At 35.6% G+C, this 27,967-nt stretch overlaps 1 protein-coding gene across 4 annotated transcripts in view; it reads right to left on the bottom strand.

Annotated features, from left to right (window-relative positions):
• SLC10A7 (solute carrier family 10 member 7) overlaps window positions 1-27,967 on the bottom strand; it is a 263,100-nt gene that overhangs the window by 168,515 nt on the left and 66,618 nt on the right. For 3 of the 4 annotated variants that reach the window (XR_009701044.1, XM_061191621.1, XM_061191619.1), the window contains one exon: window positions 18,800-18,838. The exons of the other annotated variant lie outside the window; for it this stretch is intronic. Coding sequence is in view for 2 of the 3 variants with exons in the window: in XM_061191621.1 (XP_061047604.1) it covers window positions 18,800-18,838 (39 nt within the window). In the remaining variant the exon portion in view is untranslated. The remainder of the gene's footprint in view (window positions 1-18,799; window positions 18,839-27,967) is intronic. 4 annotated transcript variants of the gene reach the window in all.

Raw genomic sequence — 27,967 nt, 5'->3', positions numbered from 1 at the left:
GGTCCAGAGGCTTAGGAAAATACTGTTTCTAGGGACTAGATAAAAAGTCTAAATACAGGATTATAGAGAGGGTTTTGGCCATAGGGATGAGGAGGGTCAGGGTTTCTAAAGTAAGCTGGATAATAGTAATAGCCACTACCACTTATAATTCTTGCTAATGTGCCAGACATTCTGCTAAGCATCTCAGAGACTCAATCTTACTGAATCTTTTTAACAGTGCTAGGAGGTAAGTATCCTTGATTCAAAGCTTCGTAGTAAGACTCCTATGTCAGGACCTTCATACAGTAGGCACTAGGTTAATATTAGCTGTCTAAATAATTTAATAAATGGCTAAGAAAGTTTTTCCTTTTTCTTTTGTGCTTGTGGTTCTTTCTTTGTAAGAAAATTTAAAGGCTCTAGTCAGGGCGTTCATCACTGTTTGTCTACACTCAGAATGGTGTACGTTCGTCTTTCACATACAAACTCACCAACAAACACACTGCTGCCAGGCCACTTATCTTAAGATACCACTTTTGGCATGATATACTCCTAGAAGACACCTCAATAATGCCTCACCTGGTATCAAGTTCAAGTTTTGCTTCCCATTCAAGGCTCTTCATTAACCTATCTCACATAATTTCTACCAGTCACCAACAAGAATTGGCTTAGTCCCATAAACACCTCTCTTTTCACTGTGTTTTACCTGCACCTACCCATTCATTTATTTATTCATTACATATTGATCATCTATTATGTACCAGGCACTATATTTGCCATTACATCTACATATAGAGATAGAGCAATGAGCATAAAAAGCACGGTCCCTGCCTTTGCTGGGCCATATCCACTCTCAGGTTGACCTTCTCTGCTTGTGTTGTTCTTGATTTTAAAGATCTTACATTGAACATCCTCCAGGAATCCTTTCCTGATCACTTTACCCTGTCTTGCTCTCCCTTTCTGAATTGATGGTACCACACATTTAAGCACTTGATTATATTTTTTCTTGTTTTTCTCCCAGCATTTTACTTACGCCTGTTTCATTTCCTCCATTACACTTAGTCTCTTAAACAGAAATTGTCTTATACTTTTCTTCATCACCCAACTGAATGTAACTCAACTGAATTCATAGATATGTATACACCATGTCGTTAATCAATAGCTTTTGGTATTGAAAAGAGTTTAGAATACTAAGTCCAACTAAGACCAAGATCTAATTTATCTTTGCAAATAGAGATACAAGAAAATCTCTAGAGAAGGAACAGGTATATAAAAGATACAGTTATACAAAAAAAAAGAGAAGAGGAACAAAAAGAAAAATTTCTCCTACATGGTATAACTGTCTCCCAATCATGTGTGATACTTTATAAGTTCTATGAAACATCAGTCTTTTTCTTAAATTCATGTATTTTATATTTATTTTGTATAACATAGAGACCGTACTATAGCCCAAATTTAATAGGGTTCTACTAAGATGTCAATAATATTGATAAAAGTAAATGAGGTCTTTACTTATTTAACTTTTTTAAAAGAAAAACTATTTTCAAAGCAAGCAAAGATTAATATTCTACATGTAGAGACCATTTTCATTTTCTATATATAGAGACTACTGTCTTTTATATTTACCTAAAAAGAATATTACGACAGTTAAACCATGTGTAAAAGTGTAACTAAAAAGTCTAATAAATGAATTTGCAGGCTTTTCATGTCAATTATACCTTTCTTGCAGAAATTCAGCTATGACAAATATTAGACCAGGCCACCTTCTATGTATTACTCGTCCCTGTTGGATTATTATTTTGTATTATACCAGATTTTTGTCTACAAGACACTAACATTATAACTCATCAAAAACTTAGCCTACTAGGTAGACTTCTGTATAGAGAATCAGTAACAGTAAGATCCCCTTAGCCTTAGTCTAGAATGAGCATCACTATATTCCCAAATTCTATTTATTCTGCAAGGCTTCTTCTCATACCATCCCTGCTGGGAAATATTCCCAATCACGCATACTGTAGCTATTCTTTTACATGTACTTTTGTATGTATTTGATTACTACAGTGTAAGCCCTCTGAGAGCAGGATCTGTGCCCGGAGACATCTTGGTCTCCCAGCAGCTACACTGAATCCATTACCTCTAAAGTACTCAATAACAAGTGACCTTTTCTAATGATAAGAACAATTGTGTATAAGAATATGGATGAATAAATATTTATTTGAGTGTATATACATACTCTCCAATAAGTTCTTTTACAAGTCCACAAAGCACATAAAAATTCCACAGTTAAAAATTATATGTATATGAATTATATGTTACCTTAAAAAATATTTTTCCAAACTACATATTTTTTTCTAAAATTCTAAGTTCCTAAAAAGTGAGCTATATTATCCAAATAGTCCCCAAATAGACTTTTCTTTGAAAATGAATTCTTAGGTCTACTTAAGAATTTACTTTGTCTTTATTCCTTTGTTTTCATCTTCCTCCAGTTCTGGAAGAGATATCTATTTCTTCCTACTCCCTACAGACTATAACTTGGACAAACTTAGAGTATAACTCACACAAATGAAAATTTGGTTAACAGTTGCCATGGTTGAGACTTAAATAACTTTTTGATAAATTACTACCACTTATTAAATGTTCTGACTGGCCTGATTATATTATAGGATTTCCTTGCATAGAGACAGTCTTTGCCTAACTAATAGCATAAAATCTATATCAAAATTATAATTCAAAATACCAAATAGAGGTGGTAAAAATATCAAAAAAAAAAAAAAAAAGAAGAAGAAAACCAACAAAGGTTGGTAATTCTAACAGTGAAGAGCTTAGGCTTGTGACCAGTCAGAAGCTCTAAAAGAATAAATGGGAAAAATAAGAAGAATGTAGTATGACTATCATAAAGCTAAATTTATTCAAGGATGTCTGAAATACATCCTTTCAGGTTTTATGTTTAAATGTCCATTCTTCCATGGATTGAAAATGATAATAAATGGTAGTTCTTATTTAGCAAAATAAAGAATTAAAGACACCGGGCACTCCCCAAAATTTCTTTTGAAATTTTACTGATCAAGAAATCCAAATGTTCGAAAATCACTGACCTCATTAAACTACCATGTAAGAAAGACTAGTCTTATTGAGTATGATCTTTCAAATGTGCAAGGGTAAAGCAGATTTTAAAAAATTCTAAGAATCCCATGAGAACAGTTGTTAAATGCAGAGGAAGGCACACAAATTAAAAATAAAATCATATTCAGACTTTGAAAATGGATTGACTTTCAGGTCCCTCTAGCTACAACATTGTACTATTTTCCAAAGGATATCTCTTATACATTTATTTTCCTGGCACTGTCAGCATTTCTGAATGAGCTTTATTAATTTATCAAAATAGCAAAGTGTTGGAAAAAGAAAGAAATCTACCATGACAAGTCAAAATTATGAAAATTATAATATAACCATTTAAAAATGTTTTGGCTGTGCACTGGAGTTTTTTCCAATACTCCAAAGTAAACAGTTCTCTCAGTAACTGTAGGAGAATTGCAAATGAAATTCATGAGCACTTGTTAATAAGCAGAGTAGTTAAGTGCTGGATACATAACCAACAATTGTCTTAACAACAACAAAATCCCTGTTGATCGACTTCAAATTCACTAAAGAAGATCGGAATAGTAAGTTGGAATATATCTGAAATACATATACAAAAATGAAGACATATAAACATATCAGACACCAAATTATATTAAAATAGATAATGCAAACTATTTTGTCAATTAAACATCTCTTCGGTGTTGTCCAACAGAACTTTCTGCAACGATGAAAATGTTCAGCATACTGCACTGTTCATTACAGTAACCAGCAGTCACATGTGGTTACTGAATCCCTGAAATGTGTGACTGGGGAACTGAATGTTTAATTTTGTTTAATTTTAACTAATTAAATTTTAAATAGCCGCATGTAGCTTGTAGCTACCTTACCGGTCAGTTTAACCGTAGATGATACAAAATGGGATTTTATATTTGTATTTCTTCCCTCTTTGAACTTGGAAATAAAGGAAATGCCTTTACAGCAAAGACATGCAAAATCACTTTAAAACATTAGAATGGTTTCAATGTCAGCAAGATTTCACTTTAAGGTATGGTAAGTCTATAAAAAGGGAAATTAGTCAGCAACGAAAGCAGTGAAAGTACCTTAAAGTAATTTTTAAGAACACCTACCTAAGCACCATCTAGGAAAGAAGATCCCTGATCCAAATGATGGACCTGTCTGTTTACAAGGGCAACGTAACCCTCGTTGTGGAGCCAGACACATTCACTTACAACAGCCTGATAGAATCAAACTTGGGAATTATCTCCCTATCTCTCCTTCCTCTAATTCCAGTCCCACCAAGAAAATTCCTTTTTTTTTTTTTTAAGTAAATTTCTTATTAAAATATCTTCTCGTGTGAATTTAGCCATAAGGAGAGAAGGCATCAACCCAAGTGTCTAAGAGCTTCTCATAATTATCTTTCCCACTCTCAATTAATAAATTGGCAATCTGCTTGATAGATCATTATCTATGAGTATGATTAATGTGAGTCCATCCCTGTGAGCTGGAGACACAAAATCAGTTTCTGAAACAGGACCATAGTAAATTTACAAAGTATATGTCCCTTAGAGCTCTGGCAATGAGGAGCTCAGTATCTTAAAAGTGGATGATTCAAATAGACAAAGAAAAAAACAGTAATGTTACTGGAAATGATTCTGCTTAAGGGTGACATCATGCCAAGAAAAGGCTTAACCCAAGAAAAGAGGTCTCAGATCTTTGAAGCAACAAGAGTGATTTCCAGCAGAGAAAGAAAAACTTCCTTTAAGACTATATGGCACCCAACTTCTTCTTAAAGGAGAAAAACTTCCCCTTCTAGTTTGTTTGTATTTTTATAACACATATCAAAACATATATGTTAGGTGACTCACTACATATAGTTCCCATATAGAAATGAAAGGCTAGCAACATCTAGGAAATCTAAGACAGCGATGCACAATGCTACTTTAGATTTCCATTAGTTTATGATATTTTTGTCACTAGAAAACCCTTAGTGATTGTGGCAGCAGGTTGACAGAATTTGGGGAAAAAAGCCAGACATAATGGAAGATTCGTTTCAAGACTAACGATTGTTGAGATTGCTCCTTAGGGAGATCTTGATGCTACTTTTCAAATGTATTTTGAAGCTTCATTCAAAAAAAAAAAAAAAAGCACTCTAAGAGGAAGCATTCTTCCTAATGTAGATATTTTCTACTGTTACACATTTAAGCCTTTTTTTAAGACCACTTGTCTGCTATGGTGGGAGTTTTTATTCAATTTTTTTAAGAGTTGGAAATTTAACCTTTAGACTTCAACAGTTGTGTAGCTTGAAACTACATGAGATATGGATCCAAAATTCTATAGAGACATTTAATGATACAGAATCAGGATTCAACCATCTTTGACGGAAAATATCTATGAATTAAAGGGCAAAAGGCAGGGAGCCTCCACATACATTTCTCTAATATTTTCCATTATTTCTACTCATTTTTTCCTCTTTAGTTTAAAGAAGTAGAAGTAAATGAAGAAAAAAAAAGTAACATGTAAGTCTACTTTCTTTGGTGGAGGGCAGTAAAGAAGAAATAACCTTTCCTATTGCTTTAGTTATTGAAAAAGATTGAAAAGCTGTTCTGCTCCAAATTTGTATACCTCAGCAGTTACTGATCAGGAATTCTGAATGGCTTATTAGGTTGCTATAACAAATATAAATGGCACAAAGGTATTTTTTAGGTTATCGTAAGAAAATGCAACCAACTCTTCTGTGAAAAAATCATGTCTGATTAACTATACATCTCTTCCTTTAGTATCTTAAAATTCTCTCTTCTTTACTCCATTATATAGAGGTATTTCTCACTCTCCAAAGCTCTGCTAGCTAAAGTCACATCTTCATTATTTTCTATATCTCACTTAACAAATTTTAACCTCTGACAAGATAATAAGACCAACATCAAAGCAATATTCTGAATCATGAACCTACCAAACTCAAGTGCAGATGGCTGTAACATGATGCTTCTAAAGAAGGAACTGCATTAGCTTTCATTTGCTGTCATATCATATTGCAAGTTCAAGCTATCTGCTTCCTCATTATCACCTTGGCTTTTCTTTCTTTCTTTCTTTTTCTTTTTTTGGTCATTTCTATTTCCTAAGTACTACTTCTAATGCCTCTCAGTCATGGATTTGACCTCGTTTTTATACACCATTGAATTGGTTCTTCTATTTTTCAGACTTACTTTCATTTTTACTTCTTCTCTAGGATACTGTACAATTTCGTTTTCAGCATTGTCTAGAAATTTGGCTCTTATTTGTCAATTTAATTATATATTTCACAAGTTGTGAAAGGTTAAACTTTAACGATATAATCCTTTTCCTGAATACCAACAGTGCAACAATTCTTTAAAATGAACTCACTTATTATAACCCCTTATTTACAAATCTCCAGCTCTTTATAAATATATATGTAGTAATAAAACTTGTAGCAATTTTTCATGGAAAACTTTCTGATATTTAAAATAAATTATTTGAATCATAATAGCATATGGGTTGGTAATCTATTACATAGAGACGATCTGCCCTAATCTACTCACAGGGAGTTATTGTAAGAAAATCTTACAAATCACCCAATATCAAATTTAGATGTGGGAATGAGTTTGCATCCTCATTCCAAATCAATACCGTGAATATAAAACAATACGAATTTCTATGGCTATAGCATTTTTTTTGTTTTTTTTTATAGCTTATGTTTTATTGAAACTAAAAATTTATGATTTAAGATCACTTTAACAGGGCTTCCCTAGTGGCGCAGCGGTTGAGAATCTGCCTGCCAATGCAGGGGACACGGGTTCGAGCCCTGGTCTGGGAAGATTCCATATGCCGCGGAGCAACTAGGCCCGTGAGCCACAACTACTGAGCCTGCGCGTCTGGAGCCTGTGCTCCGCAACAAGAGAGGCCGCGACAGGGAGAGGCCCGCGCACCGCGATGAAGAGTGGCCCCCACTCGCCGCAACTAGAGAAAGCCCTCGCACGGAAACGAAGACCCAACACAGCCATAAATAAATAAATAAATAATTTTTTTTAAAAATCACTTTAACATAAGTAAGAAAAATTTGGTGGATAACCAATTAAAGTAATATTGGGATTTTTGTCAAACTAATTTAACATATAATTAGCATGCATTTTAAGTGCATATTATACATAAGATATTTTACAATCTTAGATACATGAAGAAGAGAGGTTAAAATAACATTCACTGAACGTACTTATTCATTTAACAAATATTTTTTGAGTGCTGACCATGTGCCAGGTACTACATGTGCTGTGGAGAGTGCAGTGAACCAAACCACCCAGAAGAAAAATACCCACCTTCATGGAGCATTTATTGGAATGAGGAGAGACAGACAATAAAAATAATAAATATATAATGTTAGAAGATAAGTATTTTAGAAAAAAATAATAAGAGCAGGATCACAGGAGGAGCCAGAGGTGGGAGACAAGATCAGAATTTTAAGTTAACTATATCAAGCAGTTGCAATCTAGATGGAAAGTCATCCCAAGAGCTAAATAACCATAAAAGAAAAGCTGGAGAACTTGCTTGAAGGAGCAGACAGGCTTTTGAGAGATGGATAGGATATGGAAAGGATGGGGATAGTACAAGCAAAGAGGTGGGAGCCCCAAGTGTTGGAGGAAAGGGAGGAAAGAGTAAATCAACAGTTAAAATGTGAATGTAAGAAGGATGCTGGAGAGAGAGGGGATGGGGTTGCACTGAGAAGACTCCAGAATGGTCAACTGGGTGGTGGGCAATAAAGAGCCACTGAAGGCATTGAGGCATAGGAGTAACATATAAAAGTAGTATGTGAAGATAGTTTATCTTACAATAACATATAGGATGGTGAGAAAGAATATAGGATGCAACACTTTGGTTCTTGAGAATAACCAAAAGCACAATAATGTTAATAAACATTATCCTTCTTAAATAAATGGATAAAAAGAATATCATAAGCTTTCAAGTGAAAACGTAGGAACACTTTAGGAAATAACTACTTTTAAGAGAATTGCCTGAATAATGGAAAACTAAACCACAAATACTGACCACTAGACCAAGCACTGTTACAGTAAAACTATAAACACAGTGGACATTTTTAATTTAATTACTCTACTTATTAGAAACATCACAGAAAAAGCTACCCAGGAAAAGTAAACACGTATGTGGTTCTGTCAAAAGACAAAGAAAATGTACAAACTGCATACTCGGAGTACAACCACCAATGGACATGTAAAATATGAATCAATGTTCATCTCATGAGCCTGGAGAGCTGTGATGCTTTGACTTTAATTTCCAAGATACCATGTTCTCATCATGAAAAGTTTCTTTCCCCTGACCAGTACAGTTTGTTCAATTATAAAAGTTAAAATCGGGGCTTCCCTGGTGGCGCAGTGGTTGAGAATCTGCCTGCCAATGCAGGGGACACGGGTTCGAGCCCTGGTCTGGGAACATCCCACATGCCGCGGAGCAACTAGGCCCGTGAGCCACAACTACTGAGCCTGCGCGTCTGGAGCCTGTGCTCCGCAACAAGAGAGGTCGCGATAGTGAGAGGCCCGCGCACCGCGATAAAGAGTGGCCCCCTCTTGCCACAACTAGAGAAAGCCCTCGTACAGAAACGAAGACCCAACACAGCCAAAAATAAATAAATAAATAAAATTTAAAAAAAAAAAAGTTAAAATCAAATTGATCAGGGTTTTTAAAATCATATTTTATTTTTTAAAAGTCCTCTATTATTTGAAACTCTGCAATTAAGAGAGCTATTCACCTTACTCAACAATCCTCCAAGTAGAAACATTTTACTGTTAGTTTGTGTGAATATTTGCAAATTAAATTGATAGAGATCAAAATGAGGTTTCTATAATTTTCAATCACTATTCTATGTACATCTCCATTTTATACTTCAAATGAATAATTTTATCTTAGGTAATTATATTAATGTCATGGGTAATATCCTAAGATAGAGAAACCATTTTTAACAGTCATGAATACTGATCTAATTATTTTCAGGGACAAGCATATATGTCACTATGTAGATATGACAGTATCACTACAAAGATGGACTTACATGAAAAGAAAACAAAAAACAACAGTAGGGCCAGCAACAACAGAAATTGACTTCTTTAACCAATGATACCTTAATCAGGTGAAGTACTTTCAAACTGTTATTTGTATTTGTTAACTCCTGTATGACAGGCTTTACTTTTAAACATATATTATATATGCATTTTGTCTATAAAGCTAAAAGAAAATACATGTGAAATTTTATCTGATACTGTGATTAGGGAAAGGCTTTATAAGTATAAAGACTGGAAAAATCCATAAAGGGAAAGATGGATACATTTGACAGACATAAAAACTTTAAACTTCTACAACTATATGCAAAATAATGAATCCCAACTCATATAAGGCATCATGTACAAACATTAATTTAAAATGGATCACAGACTTAAATATAAAAACAAAAACTATAAAACATCTAGAAGAAAACATAAAGAATTTTGTGATTTTGGATTAAACAAGAATTTCTTAGAGGACACAAAAACCAAGAGCCATAAAAGAAAAAAAAATGGATTTAATCATTTAAAACTTCTGCTCTTCGAAAGACACCATTAAGAAAATGAGAAGACAAGCCACAGACTGGGAGAAAACACTTGCAAAATACATATCTGATAAATGACTGGTGTTCAAAACATATTTAGAAATTCACAATCCAATTATAAGAAAACAACCCCATTAAAAAATAGACAAGAGATTTGAACAGACACCCCCAAGAAGATACACAGGTGGCAAATAAGCACAAAAAAAGATGTCCAACATCATCGGCCATTAGGGAACTAGAAGTTAAAGCTATGATGATGTATCGCTAAACACCTATTAGAATGGCTCAAATAAAAAATATTGCTAATACCAAGGGCTGGCCAGGATATGGAGCAACTAGATTCCTCAAACATTCCTGATAGAAATGGTAAAAGGTACAACCACTTTGGAAGACAATTTGGTGATTTCATATGATATTAAACATATGCAGGTTTCCCTCAGTATCTGCAGGGAATTGGTTCTAGGAACCCCACAGATGCTAAACTCCACGGACACTCAAGTCCCTTATATAAAATAATGTAGTATTTGCATATAACCTATGCACATCCTCCCATATACTTTAAATCATCTCTAGATTACATATAATACCTGATACAAGGTAAATGCTACGTAAATAGTTGCAGCAAGTTCAAGTTTTCCTTTTTGGAACTTCCTGGAATCTTTTTTTTATTTTCTGAATATTTTTGATCTCAGCTGGTTGAATTCTTGGATGTGGAACCTGAGGATACAGAGGGCTGACTATACTACAATTAAAATAGCTTTAAAAAAGTTAATTTTTAACACAATGTTCCCACAGAATAAGCTATATATCGTAAGGTAATTTTCTAAGTCAGTTTTTGATATACTTACAAACTGAATGTAGTATCTGATAAGCTGCTTTTTAAAAACATCTATATTGGCAGACACATACACTTAAAATTCAGTTTTCTTTGGAGTTGCAATAAAAATGAAAGAGTTTTATTTTAATAATTGGAGATGCTAATCTTCTGCTTTACTTGAAGTTATATAGTCAGAATAAGTGGTCCTCAAACTCCGTGAGAGCAAATCATCATTTAGAGGTAATTAAGAATCAGGTTGCCTGGGTAATTACACTGTGAAAAATGACATTTAAAATCCAGGAATTTTATACGCCTTGAAGTTAAGACCTCATATATATGTGTGTGTATATATATATATATATATATATATATATATATATATATATATATATATACATATATATATATATATATATATACATATATATGTAAAATTTAGTTAGTTAGCTCTAAAACCTAGCCAAAGCCTAGCACATAGTAGGCTACTTCCTAGCAGGAAGTCCACAAATGTTTCATTAATAAAATTGATATAAGGGCAAACAATGACACACAATGAATTGAGCTAAAAAAAAAAAGTTTGATTTCTTAATTTCAAACTACAATCTGCCATTTCCAATAACACAGACCATTGTTTTTTAGAAGTGCTAAGTTTACTTGAAAACCTGAGTCCATAATGGAGTTTAGATGTCTAACTTTGCTTTCATCCTAAAGACCAGTAATTAAAGGGAAGGTTCTTTCTGGTTGGTAGAATCCACAAGTTTAAACAGTTTATGCATGCTCAGATGCCCTTCTGCTTCTTTTCCCATGCCCAGATTTATTTTGGAATGGCAGTTCGGTCTGAATCAATGAGGTATACTGAGAATGGAAAATGATTACCTCCTTCCTTCCCCCCACCATGGGACATGATATTCTCACCTTAAGAATCACTAATGCAGATGAAGACATGAAACTTAGTTGTTTGGCTCACCACACTATTATCCCCAGATCCCTCAAATATTAGCTTAATAACTGGGTTAATCATGGTAAATTTTTAGTTTGGAGAAATAGAAACAGAGAAATGAGATCTAACACATTATCATCATTTAGCACTTAGTGGGTATCTCCTACTAAAGGCCATAGACTAAGCAATTCTGTAGTTAGGTTGGATTCAAATTAAGGAAATAGTCTTGCTTTTAACCAACTACTAGGATTGTGTTTCTTAGGAGGTCCTTTACAAATATCCTGCGCCCCGCCCCCCAAATTTATATTTATTTATTTTTACCTAAATCGGTATAGGAGCAAGTACTTTTCCAGTTTGGGAATGATGACATTTTAAAAATTAATAAAAATAAAAATGAAAGTACATGGCATATGTTAAAGGGTAATAAAATAACTTCAGTCAATTGGCTAGTTCTACACCAGTAGATTTCTTTAAATAGTAATGAAATCACTGCTTTTAAAAAAATCCATCATTATTAAAATAAAAAAAAAAGTTGCCTCAGCCTCCACCAAAATTAGATTTGTAAGTTGCTGGTCATTCCTATAATTAAATCTGTGTCACAAATTTGCAAGAAAAATGGTCACTGTGACTAATGCATTTACTTGCTACACAAGTCCTGTCAGACGGCATAGAGCATTATGCTGCTATAATGGAGTAGGTAAGGATTCTATACATTTTTATGAAGTAACGAAGACCATTTTTTTATTTACAGTGACTGTACTTCAGATAAGAATTTGTCTGAGAAATGAATTCAAATGCAACTATCACGGGGTTTTCGTTACTCAAGCAATATTGCATACTTTTACGTCTACAAACATGTTTGGCACACATGCATCCTGCTTTTCTGGACAAGCGTTAGGTAGAAAATACTCTAATGAAAGAAACACGAACATATTCATGTTGCCAGAGTCCCTGATTCTGGGGGTTTCCTCATTTGACCTCCCCAAATGGTTTTAATTCACCTCGTTGCTGAAATGATTTGAGAAATGACCCTAGAGAACAGTGCTTCCCAGAGTCTAAGAACAGTGAGGCCCAAAGTGGAAGTCAAAGCAAACGACACAGAGACAGAGAATTAGTAATAAAATTTACTCTCTTTACAAAAAATCTTTTTCAATCCTTCAGATTGAAGGAAGAGACAGTTCTTGGTTAGGTACTGATGCTAATTCCACTTCTTATCAAAAGGAGGGTAGGCATGGACTCAGAGCCTTGTGTAGGCAGCAGAGTACAAATTAATAATAGCTTTTTCCTATTTGATTTAACTTCAGTTACCTTCTCTTCATGACAAGATTGGTTTTTTATTTGACGTGCTGATGTAGAGTTTCACTTTAAAATAAATTTAAATTTAAAAAGTAAGTTTTATTTAACTTAATAATACACATAATATGTTGACATGGCAAAAGTCATAAAGGTGCCTGAAATTTGGAAGACACAGCCTTCAAGGCAATTCCCGTCCTCTTAATTCTTTTACTGTTACTTATTTTTTTCACATATTTATGTATTGTGCATTTGCTTCAGTATCTGGAAAAGTGCCTTGAATCTAATTGACTCAGTATATGTGTGTTAATTTTATATGCTATTTTCCTATTTTGTGCCATACTGCTAATTGACCCAATGGCATTTTTTGAAGAGAAAGTAGTCTGTGCTCAGCAATCCACCTTTCATGGTGTCCATTTGCCCAAAGAGATGAACAAATGAAAGGCATAGAATGATGATGGATTCTGTTTTATAAAGGTAGAAACTAGCTTCCTTTTGTCCAAACATAGTTCATAAGTTACTTTAAAGCTCAGGATGGGTTATTTAAAATACTGGTTTTATTGAGTCCTTAGCAATAAAAGGATAAATGTAAGAAATAACATCCTGTAAGGTAGTACTGAATATTGCTCAAAAATTCAGTTGTTTGTTTATTTGTTCTGGTGTTTAAGCTTAATGAAAATAAAAACCTGTATTTTAAACAAGTCATGAACTTTTGAGGGGAAACAAAGATCTCAACTGAATAATACAGGTTGGTTAAGATTTTAAACAAATTAAGGAAAAAATTGGCATAGTTTTCAGTATTGCACAAAATGAGTATTCCGTAAACATAAACTGAATTAAAAACTGACATCCTAGATTTAGATGAAAGGAAACCCAAATTAACAATTAAGCCTTGTATGGTACCACCCTTAACCTTCTTCATTAATATTTGAGATTCTTGATCTGATTTTTAAAAAGCAGTGTTGCACAGCAATCAAACAAGTTACAAATTAATGTGCTACCTCTCTAACCGTTCTGAGTATGGCTGAGCACATTTCTGTATTTACAAGAAAGGAAGAATAAAGAAAGTGATAAACATATATCCCAAGTTATTAAAACATGGCATTTGTGTTTGAGACTTCTTTTCTTTCAGCAACTATTTTCTTTCAGCATCAGTTAACTATTAAATCTTTCTACAGAGATGGGTAGTAATGGAGCATCAGCCAAAGCAAAGAAGGAAGACAACAGTTAGGTAAGGCAAGAAAAAAATGTGCTGGCTACTTCTTCAGCTCAAGGTAAGGAGTTTCTTTTAACCCTTGGTCTGGCATAAAAAAAAATAAAATTATTCATCTTAGAATAGCTTCTGCTAGTTCTGGCAATGACTATTTTAAAGCAGAGTTATGTAGAAGAAACCCATTTCTTGATACTTTAAATGATGAGATTTAGAAAGTAGACAGTGACTCTTAAAGATCTTTTTTAGACTAGGTGTTATCAATTCACAAAAATGATTTAACTTTGCTTAGAATTCTTTGCTGCTGTTTCAGAACTCCTTACATTTATGTTGCCATGAATTGCTATAATGCTGTATAACATAGTTATTCGAAACTCAATTTGACATATTGACTTTGTTACTCACTAGGGTTTCCCTTTAAGATTAGGAGCTACCAAAAATAATAAAATAGGCTAAAGAATCTAAAAAGAAAAAATTCTACTTTTTCCTTTTAAACTTTAACTTATAATTCTTGAGGACATGGAAACACTGAATTTAGCCTCCAAACCAAAAATGCTCAGGGTCTAACAAATCATGTGATCAATTTTTTTTCAACATAGTTGAATCTTTTTAAGTTAAAGAAATGATTTTTCAATTGGAATTTTTCAAAAAGTTGCCAATATCTAAATCTATTTTTTAAAAATCTTTCTTTTGATGAGGAAGCAACATATGAAATGGTTGAACTTGAAATACATGGTTTTACATAGAAAAAATATACATATAAATTTTGATAACATTTTCATTATTCAGGGTGGTTGACTATCAGATTTTATTAAAATCTCATCAAGAGGGAAGTCTCAAAACACTTATTATGCTCCACAATTATTATAAACCAAACAATTTAAATGAGAGGAGATAATAACATTAACTTCTTAACTTAAAGCAATCTTCTGTGGCATAATTTTAAAATATTTTCTTGGCCTGAAATTTATGTAAATTGAATTCATCTATCATTAGTTATTATCAGCCTAGCTACATTAAAATATAGTTTTCTGTGACAATTAGTTCTTAAAAACACTGTTTTAACTAGACCTGGGACATTATTAAACTAGCTATAAATATGTACAGTAGTTTATTTGGTATACCCGGATGTCTGAAAATCAACAAGAATGCCCAAATAGTTCTTTCTTCAAAAATTCTTGGGCTTCCCTGGTGGCGCAGTGGTTGAGAATCTGCCTGCCAATGCAGGGGACACGGGTTCGAGCCCTGGTCTGGGAACATCCCATATGCCGCGGAGCAACTGGGCCCGTGAGCCACAATTACTGAGCCTGCGCGTCTGGAGCCTGTGCTCCGCAACAAGAGAGGCCGCGATAATGAGAGGCCCGCGCACCGCGATGAAGAGTGGCACCCGCTTGCCGCAACTAGAGAAAGCCCTCGCACAGAAACGAAGACCCAACACAGCCATAAAAATAAATAAATAAATAAACCCAAAGTTTAAAAAAAAAAAAATTCTTCTAGTAAAAGGCTTTCATTCAAAGTTTTAATGTAATCCAAAATAAATAGCCTTTTCACACTCTATGCTGTAAATACAAAAGAAATGGTCACTCATAACCAGAGAATAATCATTGAATCAGTGTATCTTAGAATTACAGGGCTTAGTCACAGATAACCAATTTCTTCATTTTATGAATGTCCATGGTCATGCACAAAAAATTCATGGTAGAACTTGGACAAAACCTAGACCAGTTATTTCTACTACATTATTCAAGCATTTTTTATAGATTATCCCATTTAATCCTTACCTCAACTGTATAGTTTAGGTACTATCATTACCCCATTTTATATATATGGAAGGTTTTGTGGTTAGAATAGTATTCAGTCAAGTAAGGATTTAAACCCAGTCTGACTCTAGAAACCATCCTACTACCAATAATCCTAAATTTTAAGGATAGGTGAATATTTTTCATTTATAAAGAAAATTCAAAAAAAAAACAAAAAACAAGAAAACTCTTAACAAGTACCACCCTTTAGGAATAACAAAATAAAACATGAAGGTTATAGTTTGGAATTTTCCTCCTCTAAAATAAGTCCTTTTTCCCAAGCCCAACTCAAGCACCAACTTCTCCCTGAAGCCTTCTCATATCATTCAACTAAGCTTAATCTCTTTCTTCAAACTCTTGACAAATGCTATATACTGCTCTTTTGCACAAAGCACTAGCTGCCTCTTATACATTCTCTTCTTCCTTAGTTACAGAAATTCAGTTTGTAGCTCTTACCAAATTGCCACATGTCCCAGCCTCTCCAGTAGCTGGGTAGGATCATATGACTAAGTTCTGCAATAAGATATTACTGCAAGTATGGGGTTGGAGTTCCAGGAATGCTGTTTAAAGAAAGCAGACTTAGCTTTTAGGGGAGCTCTTTTGTGCTTTCCCAAGGTAAAGACCTTGCTATCCAGGTTTCTTTTTGGCTGGAGCTTCAGCAGCTATCTTGGACCATAAGGTAACATTGATGAAGGCAGCTGTGTGCTGTGGATGGTGCAGGAGAAAGATGGGTGTCTCTGTACACAATGAGACCATGAAGCTCCCATGACAGCCTCCTTCCAGATTTTACATAATAGAGAAATAAACATTTACCTTTGTCCAAGCCACTATTATTATTTTTTTTTCTGGTAAATAAGCTGAGCCTAATTCTAACTGATTTAGTTCAGACTTGCTCATAGTTCATAATCCAAGGTTTGTTGTAACTATGGTGGAGAGGGAAGAAAAAGAAATAGAATTATTTCTCTTACAACACTGGAGCAAAACATCTCCAATCATAATTTTTATTCTCAACCCCTTCTGGTAATTTTCAGCTTTGGGAAAGAAAAAGGAGGGAAAGGAAGGGGTAAGGGAAAAAATGGAAGACGCTTCTGCCTCTCTGCCACTGTTCATGCCTCTTTCCTCTCCTCTCTTCTCGACTAGCTAAGTCCTATCACACTTCAAGGCCCAACAGTGAAATTGTTTCTGTCGGACCTCTCAACCCAGAGTTCATATCTGACAATCATATATCACCTAGTAACATCTTTTGTTTGATTTGTTAGCTTTTACATTGTATTTCTTTTTCTATGTGTTATCTCCACAGCAGAGTGGGACCATGTTGTATTTTTTTGCACCTCTACAGCTATTAGAAAACCACCTCTGTGTGCAGGAAATCAATAAATACTTTCGATTGACTCATTAATGTAAGAAAAAAAGGTGAAGAGAGGAAAAAGACTAAGGAGTGAGAATGAATAACGTTTTAAAAGTGAAAGAGCGTAACAAAAATCTGAAAGACTGCCTAGAGCAAGTTTTACTTCACTGGATCTTATCAAAGAATTGGGCCTGGTAGAACAAATAACATGATACATTTATTGTTCATACAGTCAGTCAGTGCAAAGCTCAAACTGTATTTAGTGAGCTTGTCCTCCAACTAAAGGACTGTATTTTGCTTTAGTTACTCAGACAATTGCCTCAAAGTTATTTTCTCAATTACACCAGACATTTTGAAGAGTAGGAGATCCAGCTTAGGAAACCATGTTTCGATAGTGGATGTATACAAATCCAAATCTTGTAAAAAACTGGCTTCCAGCAAGAACATATCTTACAGATATTATTTTGTCAATTGTGACAACATATAGAAAATAATACTTGGATATGTGAAATAATGACAAGAAAATATCACCGAGTCTAAAATAAGTAGCTCAAGAGATCATTTGCATTAAATGGACTCTATTACCTCTCTTCTAAAACCCAATAATAATAATACACCATCGGGAATAATATTACTACTTCTTTAAAAATAAGATAGAATCTAAGCATGTATTTTGCAGAAGCTACATCATTAAAAGCTCTGTAACATTGGGACATTAAAAGCTATATAGGACTGTACAGAATTAACACTATGTAACAATATGTTTTAAAGCTTCAACTACATTTAAATACATACAATAATAAGTGACATAAAGAGTATTTTAAACAGAAGTAATTGATATTTTGCCTAGACTCATGAACCAGCTTATATACCTCGCTGATTTTATTCTCAATTTTTTGTAAATCACTGTAACCACATATCTGTTAATGAGTTATATATCTAAAAATACAATATTCTAATTTGTTTTCATCAATTTAGCAAAGTTTTAGGGAGGGTATAAATAAAGTATTCAGTTGACAGAAAACTCAGTTTCTTTCTCATTCTTTCATAACACAAACCAAGTCTTTGTTTATATCATCTGTTTAAAAGACAATGATTAAAAAATGCTAAAATAGTATTGTCCTTATAATTATATTGGTTCTACTTATGAAAGATGAACTATTTTTAATCTTTTTATATACAATTGATAGTTCACATGTCAAAAAATATTGTTTTTTCTTGCAAATTACTCATTAGTTATTTCCTCATTTCAAATTTTTTTTCACATAGATTTCTCAGAAGTATCTAAGACAGTAGCTTCTTTAACAGTGAAATGTACAAAATAAATGACATGTCAACAAGTAAATTAGCATTCCCTTTCTGACCAGCTGGGTCATGTTTCCTTTTCAAAATCCTTAGCTCCATGACACAAAATAATAATTATCTAAAAGACCTCATTAAATGATCAATATATTGACATACCTCTATAAGGAGACACATAGTGTTTTAATTGATTCCTTGAATCCATTAAATGGAATATTAAACCTAAGCCTCCAAATTATATTATAAGAGAACATTTCCTTTATTTATTAATTTTCTTTAGGGTATGGATAATGGCATATGACAGGATTCAAGAACTTTTATATTTAACCAAATAGTAAAAAAAAAAGTCCAATTTTCACTAAATATTTCATACAAACATCACAACAAAAGTTATAAAAGACAAATTAAACCATGTTTACTTACCAAAAAACTTCCAAAGGCTGAATTAAATATTGCAGCTGCCTATGGAGAAAATAAATGGGGGGAAAAAAACTCACTGAAAGTAAATAGGAAAAGGAAAAGCAAAGACTATCATTCTCCCATCCCCCACTATTCAAAACCTTAAAACATTGACTCTGTAAAGCAAAGTTAGTCACTGCTTACCAAAATTGCCAGTAGCCTGTAGTTTACTAAGATAGATGAGCTACAGCTTAGGAATTCATAAATAATGGGTCTCAAAAGCAAGCAGAAAAGGCTTGCCATAAGATGCTTTGAACCTATATGACAGTACTGAAGAATCATCCCCAATAGCAAATTGAAACATTGTTGTTATTGATTTTGCTACTAGACTTAAAACAATCAGAGGTTGATTTATTCACCAAAAAAAAAAAAGGAAAAAAAAGAAAAAGAAAAAGAAAAGAAAGGAAGAAAATTCATATTACTTGGAAAAGGAATACCAGAATTGTAAAGCAAACATGAACTACTCTCCATGAGGGAGCATAAGACCTATGAGCTACACCCACAAAGTGGGTTTAAAAAAACAAACAAACAAACATGGAACATTAGAAACAAAAAGACTCAGATGTAGTTCCCATATAACGCACATTAGAAATATGAACAATGCTGTTAAGACCATGGAAGTTATTGCTACACGATTAATTCTAAAGTAGAAACAGGCAAGAGAAACTTCTGTTTGGTGTTCAAAATTCAAAGAAGAAATACTTGACTTTGAGCTTACCTAAATATCCCGGGAATACATAGTAGATATAATATAGTTCTTAACTTTAATTCAATCACTATAGTCCATGAAGCTACACCTGAATTCTGAAAGCTTCTCACATGACCTCCAGAAGATAAAAACTCGTATAATATCCAAATTGATGAAAAAAAAGAGAGAAAGAAAAATAATAAAAAGCGGAAGGAGGGGCAGAGAAAACCTATTGACATCTCCTGTGGATCCAGAGCAGAATTAAATTAATCATCATGGACATTAGCAGCCACATTGTAGTAAGAAGAGGATGTCAGTTTAGCAAGTTTGAATAAAGTCCAAAGCCAGGCTAAGAGCTGTAGCTGAAAATGTCTTCTGCTCCAGAAGAGAATGCAATGAGAATGCATGGGTAATGAGATCCTTGGCTCCAGAGAGCTTAGCTCTCCTATTCAAGTTCATAATTAATTCAAAGCTTTGATAATTTCATTAGATTTCTCCTTTGCTGGCCTTATCAATAAAAGATGGCACTGGACCACAGCTCCGCTGTGGCATAAACATAGGCACAGGCACAGACCAGGGAAACCTTTGCTTCCTGACAGGGACAATGGCATATGGTATTTCATGTTGTACAGGGAGCAATGAAGAAAAAAAAAAGATTCGGCTAAATAAAACATCACAGATGACAAATGTAAACTGTAGCAACATATTTAACACATCTACCTAGAATCCGATTATGGATGATTCAGGAAAAAGTTTTATGTGCAGAGAAAAATAAGTAAAACTGTATAAATAAATGAGTTGTGGGGAGATCAATAGGGAACACTGCCTTCCTTTTGATAAAAATGTACCTTCCCCACAAACAATGTTTATTTCTAGACCCTATTTTGTGCTTAGAACGAATTTCTCTCTTTTTAGTAAAGAAATGAGGTATTCCTGTTTGAGCTCCTCTCTTCCAAATTTGTTTCTTTCCAGTGCCTTTCACCAGCCTTATACTAGATCACTAATAGTTTTGCCTAACATTTAAAAAAACAAACAAACAAACATGGAACATTAGAAACAAAAAGACTCAGACGTCAAAGTAAAATAAGTATTGACTACTACTCATTAGATCAAATCGCTATACTCCCACCCCATCCTGTTCTCTTTTAACCCAAACCCAAGCAATATATTTTATGTGGATTGGCCATGTTCCTGCATTTTATAAAATGATGGTGATGACAGTGATGAGATATCTTAGGTATCCAAAGATGCTGCAGGCCAACTTCTTAGCTATTTTCCTGACAGTGGTGATGGATTTGAAATCACTCACCATGCAGTGGGCTCTGGCAACCATTGGTGACTTGGCTGATTAAGGTTCTGGGTTCTCTGAAGAACCATGTGAAATCAGACACCGAACCAAGGATCCTGGGCTCAATAGCAACAGATAATTAAGCTAACACTTGGCTTAATTTTGCCGTTGCAGCATAGGAAGCCATTACGTTTTCCAGAGTTCCAAAAAGTGCTGACAAATATTTAGAGAGCTTTTAATTGATATATAAAGACAGGTGTATCTTTTGACTTAAGGGGGAATTCCCAGCTCCTCAGCATGAACTACAAGGCCGTCCGTGAACAGGTGTCTGTCCATCTCATTTATTGCCTCACAATTTATATTCTGACAGCACTAAACTACTTGTGATTCCCCACACTCATCATGCTGTTTCTTACCTCTTTGCGCCTTGGCCTGGAATGCCCTTCTGCCTGCCAGGGAACTCCCATTTATCTTAGTGACTCAGCTTAAGCATCGTGCTTCCAAGAAGCTTTCAGTCACCTCCTCAACACTCACACATCCATACTTCTGGGTGGCCTGAGTGTCCCCATACCTGCTGTCACAACATCCTGAGCATACTTCTGCCCTGGCACTTGTCACACTATTGAATGACCTATCTACACGCCTCCCTGCCCCACGAGAGACTCAAGGCTGCTAAGGAAGGAATCTGATGAAGCTCATCCTGAGCACCTCCATGTTTGCTAATTGGATTTCTAAAATAAGTAGGATTCCCAGGAATGTCCAAAGTCTACTTCTCCAACTACATTATTCTATGTATTTGGCAGAATCCAAGGATTGGCAGACAAAGAAGACTGGATCTGCCACCTGGCACCACAGCCAAGCAGTGGAAATGACATTTAGACTTTGGTCTCTCACCCAGTATAAGTATCTCTCTCACAGCATCGTATTTTACTTCTCTTAACCTCCCTATTCTTATATAGTTATATACATATGCTTAATGTAATATTAAAAATGTTTTAAAATTTGCCACCAGTATATAGCAATAGAGTCAGTTAAATAAAATCTAGAATTACCAAGGAATACTCTGTAGCCACTAAAAAGATGACCTGCATATACTGATGTTAAAGCAGGCTAAGATATTTTAAGTAAAAAAAGCAAGTTTCAAAACAGTGTGTGTAATTCCTTCAGTAAGTGTTTCTCCACACCACCATGAAATTCACCCACCACCAGCTGGGTTTTCTACAATTCAACTCATTATCTGACATTATCTACCCTCAAATAGCATCAGATTCCCCAGGTTAAGGGTTCAGAACCACAAGGCTGTCCCCACTTCAGATGTCAATCAAAAGTCAAGGCTGTCACCTGTGCTTCTGACCAACTGACTATAAATCGGAGGTTCCACAACCCAGTCCCCTCCAGTTTGATTAATTTGCTAGAGCAGCTCACAGAACTCAGCTTACTCACTAGATTACTGCTTTATCATAAAAGGCTATAACTCAGGAACAGCCAGATGGAAGAGATGCAGAGGGCAAGGTATGGGGCAAGGCTGTGGAGTTGCCATGCCCTCTGATCGCATGCCTCTCTCATCACCTCCAGTGCTCACCAACCCAGAAGCTGTCCAAACTCATCCTTTGGGTTTCTATAGAGGCTCCATTACATAGCATGATTGATTTCAACATTGGCCATTGGTGACTGAACTCAATCTCTAGCCCCTCTCCCCTCCCCAGAGGTCCAACCTTCTAATCTCTGGTTGGTTCCCCTGGCAACCAGCCCCATCCTCAGGTTAGCTAGGGGCTTTCCAAAAGTCATCTATTTAGCATAACAAAAGACACCTTTTCCAGCTCTCTTCACTTACGAAATCTAATCATTTTAGGAGCTCTGTGCCAGGAATTGAGACAAAGACCAAATATATATTTCTTATTATAATCATAATATCACATTCCTATTGTGTAAATGTGTACACACACACACACATATATACACAGACAAGTATAAAAAACACTTTTTTCTGAAAGGGATCACGGAAAAAACCTCTTAACTCTGATTAAATTTGTTTGAAAGGAATTTGGTGGGGGTCATTTTTATTTTTCATTTTCTTCTGTCTGTCCTGTTTGTCTTCTTCTTTTAAATGTGTTGCATTTCTATATCTGGGCAGGAAGACGTTGAGCCATTTACTGTTCGCATTTTAAATCCCTTTGTGTTAAAAATGGAATACATATTTTATTTTTAAATAAAATTAAGATTTCAATCCCTACTTTGCATGTTAGTGATATCTCTTGCTGGCTGCATGACGAGCTGGAGGTTGAGAACCCTCTGGAGCATACATCAGTGTGCTGGGGGTATGAGAAGCCACAGGATGAACAGAGGACACCTTCCACAAGTATCTGTAGCCTGTGAATATTTGGTTTTGAAAATAAACCAAAAATGTACTTTCATTTTTATATTAAAACAAACATGGCTGTGTACAAACTTCATGTACTGAGATCAAACGTGAACCACCAAAGACAATTTGTTCTGAAGGGAGGACCCCTCAGTTTATATGACCAGACTGTCTTAGGATATGAGTTTCCTCTCTTCTGTCTTCTAGAAGCCACACCTGAGAGAGTCCATTGATTTTTATTTATCTTTTTAAAGTTTTTTTTTAATTTTATTGAAGTATAGTTGATTTACAATGTTGTGTTAATTTCTGCTGTAGAGCAAAGTGATTCAGTTATACATATATATATTCTTTTTCATATTCTTTTCCATTATAGTTTATCAGAGGATATTGAATATAGTTCCCTGTGCTATACAGTAAGACCTTGTTGTTTATCCATTCTGATTTTTAAATAGTGCATTTTATTTATTATCTCTTTTGCCAGAAACAACTTAATTACCCATTCCCCCTCTAGAATGTTCCATCACAAGAAGAATTTTGTCTAATTTGTACAAGATTGTATCTTCACCGCCTAGAACAGCACCTGACTTGTAGTAAACCCTCAACGAATATTACTGAACCAAAGAATGAATGAATAAATGAATGAATGAATAGTTTTTATGTTAACTAAATGTCCTGCACAGTAATGTTTTCATTATTAACTCAGGAATCCCATGTGCAAAGTACATACCTTGGTGTAATCATGTTTGATGGATAATTTGATCAATGCTAACTAAAAAAGTTCATATTGAGGTGGTTTTTTAATACTGAGTAGATTGGCTTCCTTTATACTGTACATTTTTAGATAATATATTGCTTTTAGTATCAGCCCAGTTTTACTTGATGTATGGTATTTTACTAATGTTTCATTATATATTACAGCATGGCTTTATTAAATTATTTTGGAAAATTGAGCAAGTTCAATAACAAATTAATTTCTTCATAACTTACTTGGAATTATTTGAAATAAAAAGGTAAATTAAAAAAAAAAAAAAAAAAAAAAAACACTGAAAAGCATGGCGACAGAGTGTTCTCTAACTCAGGAAATCAAGTGCATTGCTGAATGCCCTTGAATGTTATGAAGTCCTACCTGACAGTAAGCCCAAAACCTTCACCTTCCATAACTGCTGTGCACTGACCATGTTCCATGCTCTGGAGTTACATAAACATGTGGTCCCCTTATAAAATGACTGCACCCCAAATATATGACACTGTTGGCCCCTACCCAAGTCTTCTCTTTGTAACACTATATCTACAGTTTTCATAATGCTGGTCCAACACCCCTCTTTTTCTTTCCCTCATCAGTCCACTCAGAAAAAAAAAAAATGAGATCCATTGTTTACACTGAGTGTGAACGATCTGTTACAAATTAATTTATGAAACTTCCTGTGTGGTGTTCGGTGTTCGCTGTTGCATAACCTGTTTACCCAGCCAACGTATACAGCAATGCTTACTAAAATGCTAAAATGGAACATTTATGGTTGTCTCGGAATTTCTAATAATGCTCCAAGCTAAGGAGAATGTGTGGCAAGTATCCCACTAGTCTAAAGTAATATTCCAGACATATCAAGGCAGAGCTTATAAAAAGACATGAAAACTAAGCTAGGGACCATTTCACATGCAGCCTATATAAGAAAAGCCTAGATGTTCTGGAGGAGATTGATAAAAGGAAATTTCTAGGAGTAGTGGGTTTTTTGACTTTTTCTTCTTCCTCTAGGGGAGAAAGCTGATGTGCCTGCCATGCCTCCCAAACTGGGGATGGGCGTTTACTGAGGGAGAAAGTGCTCGCCAGGCTGCCACAGGAGGTGGAGTGCACTCTGTGAGCGCTCGTGGAACCATCACGGTCTATTCCCTCCAACTGCGCTGGGGGGACAGGGAGGGTGTGTAATGAACCAGAGACAGGTAAAGCTGGGGAGGCTGCCTAGGACAGGAAAGACAGGACAGACAGCAAAGCTGGGGAGGCTGCCTAGGACAGGCCACAAGGGTAGGGCAAGGACGGAGGTAAGCAGTTGGGCAAAGTATACTTCAGTTCAGTGATGGGGCAAGGTTCCGTCAATCCCAGGGGCCAGGTAGGTGCCTCAGAGGACTGCCATGAAACTTGATTCATTGTGAGAGACCCTACATAGCAGCCTTCCAGGGCGAAGAGACTCCAGCAATGAGAGGCTGAAGGGCTGTGTTGAGGGTTGGAAGCTGCAGGTGTACTCTGAAGAACTCCCTCCCCAACCTGTCCTGGAAAAAGAAATAGAAGGTGGACACCTGCTATGACAGAGGGCACTAAGGGCCAGATTAGACCAGCACCAGTAAGATCAGACTCTGTCCCTCTCCCTCTAATCCAGTGGTCCTACTCTCACCCCTGACTCTACAGAGGAGGGAGGGTGAGAAAGTAAAAAAATAGTGAAAACAGACCATACCTTCTTCCCCACTGGTTCTACCTACCTGTTTATTTAAAAAAAAAAAAAAAAAAAAAAAAAAGATTATATTTGTATACGTGTATATATTCATTAAGAAAAAAGTACAATTTTCTGTGCTTTACAAACACAGATTAGGGCCTCTCGCCTTCTGAGCTGGTCCTCACTCTGTGGAGCATGTGTCTCCCAGGGCCGCTCTCACCTTTTGAGAAGGACCTCATTCTGTCCATGGTATGTGACCTCTCCAAATAAATCCACTTCCTACCTATCACTCTGTCTCTTGAATTCTTTCTGCAACGAGACAAAGAACTTGAGCTTCAGTAAAGTCCTGACACCAGCAACTAAGGCTCCCACCCAGGTGGAGGATGGAATGATGATGTTGACCCTCCTGACTTCAACAAACTAAAGCTTGGGCTCTGTCGACCTTTGCCCCAATTCTATGCTGAATTCTTCTCTGCTCAAGCCCCCTTATGAATATGCACGTACCCGTAGTTTAAAACTTCCCCAATTTTGAAGTTCAGGGAGACACTGCTTTGGGAAAAGAGCCCCGGTGTTCTCCTTACTTGCTGCAAGTAATAAATCCTTCCTTCTGTCCCCAACCCCCCCCCCAAAAAAACAGAAAACAAAAAACACAGATTAGGCCTAGGTTGGCAAAGAAGAGAACTTGTTTAAGCTAGACTTCCCCGAATCATATAATACCAGAAAGTTAAACTTAATTACTAAATATATGACTGTTTTTGTAACGAAAAGTGACCAGAAAAACCTTGAGATCTGTCAGAGATGTTGCCCAAAGAGAGGGTAAGGGTGGGGAAAAGGAGTATGTAAGACGGCATTTCATGTATATAATCCTCAAATTCACACCACTCAATAGATAATAAGAACATAACATTTTAAATGTATAGTTGAGCCAAAACAAAACAAAAACCCTGGTAGGACACACATGGAAGTTAGTCAAAGACAGAGTGGTCAAACAGGGGGTTTGAGGCTGCACTCTCCCAGGCGATACTGACGCATGCGCAAGAAGCACTAGGACGCACTGCCTTTGGCTGCAAAGGGTGAGGACCGGAGCTGAGGCACCTGCGGCCAGCAGAGCAGGATGCTGAAGGGGCTGCCCACCAGGCGAGGGCAACTAGAAAACGCTCCTCAGACAGTCACGAATGTAACACAGGGCCTGGCATCAAGGGTGGGCACGGAATGGAATTTACACCACCCATGTGACTCAAGAATCCCAAACTAACGATTAATTCGGAGAAAAGAAAAGACAAAACGGATCAAAGACCGGTGGAACCCCTGAGGCCAGGAAAGAAGCAAACGCAGAACTTCTCTTTGGAGTCACTTCAATAATCTGGAACAAAGCAGATTCCCAATTAAACTACCCCCAGTGAACAGGAGTTTACAATAAAAAAAGTACAGACAATGTGAGAAAGCTGTATATGACAGCAGCTCCACCGTAACACAGTTGGGAAAGGAGGAAAAACTGAGTTTTTCACAATATGCTAGAAAAGAAAATACGACATAAATTAGAGACCTAGAATTGGAAGGCACAACTTTAAAACTCTTAGAAGAAAATATGAGATTCACTGTATGCCTCCTGAAAAGGAAAAAAATTTTTAAATAAGACACAAAAAGTACACGTGAAATAGGAAAAGCTAGGGTGGCCACGCAACAAGCTCCTGGCCAGTGAGATATAAATCGGTTTCCGCTTGATGGTTGGGGGTTAGGGAAGTTGGTTTCTGGCACTGCCCTTCTTCCGTTCTTCCTGCCTGGAGCAGTGAAAGCTACCTTGCATCCAGCAGAGAAAGGCCAAGAGCAACGCAGAGATAACCACTCTAATATGATTGAGCCACAGAACAAATGCCAGCCAGCCGCACCTCCAGGCATCTTGGTACATGAGAAAAATAAGTCCCTGCTTGTTTAAGCTACTTTTAGTCTGATTTCCTATTACTTGAAGCCTAACTGATACAATCAGGTTCCTAAACAAAGGAGTAAGTAATAAAGTACTAATGAGGCAGGTTAGATAAATCAAAAGCGTTTCCAAGACATAAACTTGACTAGGCTATTAAGTTTTATTTAGCATAATCTCTTGTTCCCATTGCATATGGCATAACACATCATGAAAAACCAACAGAAAAAAAATTGACTATTGGTGACGGTTGTTGGAGATCAAAGCTGCATTATCCTAACCTGGAAAAGTTCCTCAACTATGTGAATTTATATCACCCCCTGCCTCTGAGTCACAAGAAGGAGAACTAGCCTAAATATTTATTCCCTTTCTAAGTATCGGTGTAGTTGGAAAAAGCATAAAGACATCAAAGATTGAATTCCTATCCTTGGTCTCCAATTAAATAAGGAA

This window comes from Eubalaena glacialis, chromosome 5 (genome assembly GCF_028564815.1).
Source record: "Eubalaena glacialis isolate mEubGla1 chromosome 5, mEubGla1.1.hap2.+ XY, whole genome shotgun sequence".
NCBI classification, from domain to species: domain Eukaryota; kingdom Metazoa; phylum Chordata; class Mammalia; order Artiodactyla; family Balaenidae; genus Eubalaena; species Eubalaena glacialis.
Note: the sequence above shows the minus strand (reverse complement) of the source record. Positions and strands in the feature narration are given on the sequence as shown.